General features: G+C 32.3%; 1 protein-coding gene across 1 annotated transcript; it reads left to right on the top strand.

Moving 5' to 3' along the window:
• Window positions 1–2,037: 2,037 nt before the first annotated feature.
• CSLC04 (Cellulose-synthase-like C4) lies at window positions 2,038–6,653 on the top strand. Its single transcript, XM_085719497.1, has 4 exons — window positions 2,038–2,990; window positions 3,672–3,980; window positions 4,503–4,907; window positions 5,651–6,653. The coding sequence occupies exons 1-4, from the start codon at window positions 2,343–2,345 to the stop codon at window positions 6,287–6,289; spliced, it is 2,001 nt and encodes a 666-aa protein (XP_085575623.1). The 5' UTR covers window positions 2,038–2,342; the 3' UTR covers window positions 6,290–6,653.
• The last annotated feature ends 422 nt before the right edge of the window (window positions 6,654–7,075 follow it).

Below are 7,075 nucleotides of genomic sequence, written 5' to 3' on the forward strand. Positions count from 1 at the left end.
ATAATAATCTTCTATGTAAAGAATGAAATAAATTTATCATATTATTACAAGGGTCATGCTAACCGGTGCTCCGGGGGCCCGGGGCATTGGTTAAGTATACAAAAAAATGAAATTCTTACCATAAATGGATGCTTTGTTGACTTATTTATGGATTAATTAAACAATTTTCAATGCAATAATTAATATATAATTTTTTTTTGGTATCCTTAACCAGTGCCCCGGGGGCACCGGTTAACATTTCCCTTATTATAATCAAGTAATTCAACTTCAAGTAGTTAATGAGATTCACCAATTGACAAATAGTTCAAAATAATTTAATTTATTTTTGAAAAATATTTACTTGGTCACAAGACCAAATACATACACATACAAGAATGCACTTGTCCCAAAAATATTAATTTTATTTTATATTTGATTATTAAAAAAAATATCTCTTTATATGTGTACCTAAACACTATTCATATGGTCTTGTGACCATAGAAGACTAGTTCCTCTTATGAACCAAAAGGTTAAAACAAAGGGTTAATTATGTTTTTAGTCCCTATAAAATAGCGGCCTTGTAAGTTTAGTCCCTACTTAATTTTAATAGCATTTTTAGTCCCTAATTTTGTTTTTCTGCACTGAGTATTAGTCCCTACTCAATTCAAATTTGTTTAATTTATGCTTAAACTCTTAAATTTTTGAACAACTTTTTGCAGACATGTTTAGAACATTACTAAAAGTTCGTCCGCAAAAAATTATCGCAAAATTTGATTTCTACATCCAGATTTTATTACTTTTTATCTTTAACTTTTGTCGTTTTAAAAAATTCATATTTAATTCATTTCATGTCAGAAAATTCTAAATTTTAGTAAACGAACCTTTCATAGTGTTCTAATCTTGTCTCAAAAAAATCGTTCAAAAATTTAAGAGTTTAAGGATAATTAATCAAACTTTGTTTTAGCAGGGACTAAAATTATAAGTAATTTTTTTTTTATAGGGACTAAAAATGCTATTAAAATTAAGTAGGGACTAAACTTACAAGGTCGCTATTTTATAGGGACTAGAAACATAATTAACCCTAAAACAAATTATCATTATAATTATGCAGAAACGTCTGAATTGTGTGTGACAGAAGAAAAAGGAAATTTCTGTGGTGATTCATTTTCAAATCTCTAGCTAAGCATAAAATAAGAACTTTCCCTTATGGCAAATGATGATCTGCATTTTAGCTGTATCTTATTGTCACCTTTAGAAAGAGAAAAAAAGAAAAACTTTAATTTGGTGTGCTGTTTTTTATTTTTAAAATAAAATAGGTAGGTGCACTGTTGAAAACTCTCTAGAGTGAGTGAGATTGCTTACGTGTGAAACAAAATACTGCTCAACATGCCAGCTTGTTCTTTCAAACTTACCTCAACTTGCTAAATGAACCAATCAAAATGAGTCACCATATTCTAAGTGTCTTGTTAATCATTTGGTCAAAAAAGTGTATGATTAGTTAACCATGATTTTCACACTATATGTAAAATTCATGGGGTCAAAATTGGAATGAAAAACGTTGTGGATGGGAAGAGACCTCAGTAAAAGTGGTCAGTCGAGCCCTCTAATTAAGATTAATCATCGATAAAACAAGACTTTCTCATTAATAACATAATTAAAAAAATAATAATTTGCAACCATTAAATCAGATCATACAATCTAGATTTCTAATCTGTTATTTTAATTCGTCAAAGTAAGAGTATAAACTTTTCGATATTCACACCAACAAAAATAGGTAAACAATGAACATATTGTTTGTTAGATCCAAATTAGACGATCAACATTTCGAGTTTGAGAATTTTTTTTTTTGAAGGTTCGAGTTTGAATTTCTGATTCAACGAAGTAAAAATATATCACCTAATCTTAATTCAACGATCGAGATACTTTAACCACAGACAATCCAAATCCGCGTAAATATTCATATTTTTAAGCTGGCTATTACCATATGACAAAAAACACAAAAGTTTGTTCTTACTATGAAGCATTATTAATACCTTGCTTTAGCCTGTCAAATTAGAGCTCTCTCTCTCTCTCTCTCTCTCTCTCTGCATACACTCTCTCTCTCTCTCTAACAGATACACTCTCTCTTTCACCAAATTCCATAACAGATTTCTCTGATTTGCTTTCCATTCATATTTCAAAACCAATCACACACATTAAATACTGTAATATGAGCATGACCCTTTAGTGTTTATGCTTCTATTTCCCTTCATTCATCAATGATGTTGAAGAAAATTCTCTAAATTTTCTTCCATTATCATAAAAATTCAATCTTTAGATTTTTGGTTTTGACAAAAAAAAAAAAATAGAGAGAGAAAAAAAAAATGGCACCAAACACAGTTACAAATGCAACTGACAAAGTTAATGATTTCACTTTGTTACATGTTCATGACGATGGTTTGAATTCTCCAATGTTTCAAGAGAAGCAAAAAAAATCTACAAGTACAAAACAGTTTACATGGGTTATTCTCCTTAAACTCCACAAACTTCTGACATGTTTGACATGGTTGACCAATGGTCTCAAATCAACTTTTTCATTGGTCAAAAAGAGAATTTCATTATCTGATATTGGTGATGAAAATCCTAAGAACACAACAAGGTTATATAGATTCATCAAAGTGTTTCTTGTACTTTCAATTGTTGCTTTGGTTGTTGAAATCATTGCTCATTTTAATCAATGGAATTTGCATGTGATTCAACCTTGGGAAGTTAAGAATCTTTTGCAATGGTTTTATATGGTTTGGATTTCTTTTAGAGAAGATTATGTTGCTCCTTTGGTTTTGTTTGTGTCAAAATTTTGTATTGTTTTGTTCTTGATTCAATCTTTGGATCGGCTTGTTCTTTGTCTTGGATGCTTTTGGATCAAGGTTAAGAAGTTGAAGCCTAGGATTGATGATGATGCTTATGATGTTGAGGATCCTTTGAACTTTCCTATGGTTCTTGTTCAGATTCCAATGTGTAATGAAAGAGAGGTAACTAAATGCTGCAACTTGATTCTAAACTACGATTTAGGATCTTCTTTCAAACATCTTATGTGTATATTGGATTCAATTATGATTGCAATTTGGTAGCTTGATTTATCCATGATTTTCCAATTTTACATTATTTTTGGTAGTAACCCTCTAACTCTCTGATTCCGAGAGCGAGCAAAGGGGATCGCACTGGTAATCTGGAGTTAGACCGGTATGTAAGTAAATTCTAGCTAAGGATTGTATTAGCAAGAGTTCGAACTCGGCTACTCCCAATCGATTCTATCTTCACCGGTAATTTGGAATTTGACCGGTGGAGTTTGACTGGCAATTAAAAAGTCTGATCAAGGATTGTTCCAACCAAACTGTGAGCTAGGGTAATCGTGATCGATTCACCCAAAGCTAATGTGTATAATGGATTAAATTATGATTGGAACTTGGTAGCCTAATTCATACATGATTTTCCATTTTTCCATTTTTTGTCTTAACCCTCTGATTCTCAAGGGAAATGTTCTCTCGTAGTAAGTAAAGTCTGACCAATGATTGTCCAACTAGGGTTCGAATTACGATACTCCTGATTGATTCAATATTCATGGAGGCTTATTAGCCATTTGGGCTCAAACACTTGTTTTTCCAATGTTACATCTGATGCTGACACATTTTTTGTTTTGTTTTTGAGTGAAGGTTTATTCACAATCAATTGGTGCTGCTTGTCAACTTGATTGGCCAAAAGACAGAATACTAGTTCAAGTATTGGATGATTCAGATGATCCTAATTTACAGATGCTTATCAAAGATGAGGTTTCTTCTTGGAAAGAGAAAGGGGTCAACATTGTTTATAGACATAGATTGATCAGAACTGGTTATAAAGCAGGGAATCTTAAGTCAGCTATGTCATGTGACTATGTCAAAAACTATGAATTTGTGGCAATATTTGATGCAGATTTTCAGCCAAATCCTGATTACCTCATGCAAACCATTCCACATTTCAAGGTAAGCATTATAAATAAGCCAAGGAGAATGCTAACCATTGCCCTTTGGGGCATTGGATAAGGGGATAAAAATAGAAATATAATATTGGAAAATGGTAAAAAGTGATAAATTTAACTTTTTAAACGTCAAAATGTTGTTGAAAACAATGCAAACATGCTACTTTTGGCTTCCTTAACCATTGCCCTCAGGGCTCAGGGCAATGGTTAGCAAGACCCATAAGCCAAATAAGGACAATGAAAAATTAAGTCCTGTTTACTTCCTAACCACATTTACAGTTTTCAGTGTCAACTTTGACTTTGTATGTGATGAATGACAGAAGACGGAAGCTTACTAGAAATTATGCATTTCCAGAAATACCGAAAACAATGTTTTGAAAATTTTCAATAACTTTCAATCTATTTTCAACATGCATTTTAAAAAACTTCCTCACTGTTGTATGTAATACATATTTTATCTGTGAGGATGGAATAAGGAAACACTAGAAGTTAACAACCCTAACGATTTTCGTGACTTTGTTTATAGGGAAAACCTGACTTGGGACTAGTTCAAGCAAGATGGTCATATGTGAACAAAGATGAGAATCTTCTAACAAGGCTTCAAAACATCAACTTGTGTTTTCACTTTGAGGTTGAACAACAAGTGAATGGCTATTTCTTGAATTTCTTCGGATTCAATGGAACAGCTGGTGTTTGGAGGATTAAGGCTTTGGAGGAATCAGGCGGTTGGTTGGAAAGGACAACAGTTGAGGACATGGACATAGCTGTTAGAGCTCATTTGAATGGATGGAAATTTATCTACCTTAATGATGTTAAAGTTCTTTGTGAATTACCCGAATCCTATGAAGCTTACAAAAAACAACAACATCGTTGGCATTCTGGTCCTATGCAACTTTTTAGGCTATGTCTTCCTGCTGTATTAACTGCCAAGGTATTGCTAATTCTTATTTCTCTTTCAACTTTATAGTGTAACATGGTTTTAGATTGCGGTCAGATGCTGCTGCAACATAAGGTTTTAGGGTCTGTTTGCATCGACTTGTTTGAGATGATTTATTAGCATAAGCACTGGTGAGACTGTTTGAAAGAGCTCATAGAAACAGCTTATATCTTGTCAATAAGTTTTTTTCAACTGATTTTCATAAGCTCTCAAAAATAGCTAATGAAAATAACTAATTGCTTATATATATGAACATAGTTTGACTTTAGGCTCTATTTGGATAAACAACTTTACCAAGCCCTTACCATATGGTGGAGAGCTTATAAAACAGCTTTCTTATAAGCTATAAGCTACTTTTTATAAACTATCTTGGAGAGCTTATAGAAATAAGCTGAAAACAGTTTGTGATCAGGTCGTAAGTTGTTTCCACAAGCTCTCTGAAACAGCCTCACAAGTTCTTATACCAATAGACAAGCTCAGATAAGGCAATCTAAACATGTCATTTTATCTTTTGCTATAGAAATAACTTACATATGAACACTTATATGATAAGCGCCTATACTATAAGTGCTTAATTAAGTTGTTTATCCAAACAAGTCCTAGAGGTCTCTGCTATTGCAATTGTGAATTGTGATCACATCGACCACCATTATCCCCAAATTTTTGCAACTGAAATTTAAAACCATGCTTAGAAATTTGTACAAGTTTTCTGAATTTTTATTTGCTTTTTTGTGCAGATATCAGTATGGAAGAAGGCAAACCTAATATTTTTGTTCTTCTTATTGAGGAAACTTATACTTCCCTTCTACTCATTCACTCTATTCTGCATCATACTACCCTTAACAATGTTCATACCTGAATCAGAACTACCCCTTTGGGTAATCTGTTATGTCCCTATCGTCATGTCGTTCTTAAACATCCTTCCATCACCAAAATCAGTCCCTTTCCTTGTCCCTTATCTTCTTTTCGAGAACACAATGTCGGTTACAAAGTTCAATGCAATGGTTTCTGGACTATTTCAACTAGGAAGTGCTTATGAATGGGTTGTGACAAAGAAAACAGGTAGATCATCTGAATCAGATTTGTTAGCATTAGCTGAAAGAGAATCTAAGTCTTCAAATGAAGATAAACCATTGCATAGAAGACACTCAGAATCGGGTTTGGAGTTATTAGGCAAAATTCAGAAAACAGAAGTGGTTTCTAAGAAGAAGAAAAACAAACTCTATAGGAAAGAATTAGCACTTGCTTTTCTTTTACTCACTGCTTGTGCTAGAAGTCTTTTAGCAGCACATGGTGTTCATTTCTATTTCTTGCTTTTTCAAGGTTTGGCATTCCTTGTTATGGGTTTGGACTTGATTGGTGAACAAGTTAGCTGAAAAACAAGGCATTGAAAATGTCTTGTTTTTTATACCAATAATTGGTGATTCTAATTTGAAGTCCATATATCAGTTGAAAGAACTATATCAGCTGGCAAGAAATGAGATATAGAGTTAAGTTTATTGATTGTATAATCATAAGATGATAAGGATCCATAGAGACAAGAATGTAATTTTTTGTTATTTACATTTTTTTTTTCTAGACTTCAAATTTGTTGGAGAGTTATATAATTTATTTGGTTTTTTTATTTTTGTGGTTTTTCACTTATGTAAAGTAGGATCAAGAAAATGTTGATTGAACATAACTGTATTTACTTACTACTATCTTTTATAAAAGCTTGTGAAATGAGCAACATTTCCTTTCTGGTTGTTTCTGTTTTGTGATAATATATTATTTAATATGAAATTCCTACTTCACACAATTTGTGTTTTAAATTAGAAGAAAGGAAGAAAAAATAACAAGAAAAAGTCTCTTTAATATGGGAGAAAGTGTATGGTCTACCCAATTTTTTTTTTCTTCTTCTTTTCCTTGGTGTGCTAGAGTATCGAACTTAGGTCACTAAGGTTGAAGAACGGTCTATCCTAATCTATCCTCATTAGTTAGAAACAATCAAATCGAACATGTTAACTTAAGTCAGCATTGTCGATGGTTTTGTTATTTGAATGTTTCAATTGTGATTTTGATTTCCAGTTTGACTTTTAACACATTTGTCAAGTGTATGTAAAAACCAAACCGTGGCATATCAAAAACATCTTCATCAAAATCAACAATGATATACCAACATA

Source organism: Medicago sativa, chromosome 6 (assembly GCF_051527215.1).
Source record: "Medicago sativa cultivar Bolivia chromosome 6, Bolivia_mono, whole genome shotgun sequence".
NCBI classification, from domain to species: domain Eukaryota; kingdom Viridiplantae; phylum Streptophyta; class Magnoliopsida; order Fabales; family Fabaceae; genus Medicago; species Medicago sativa.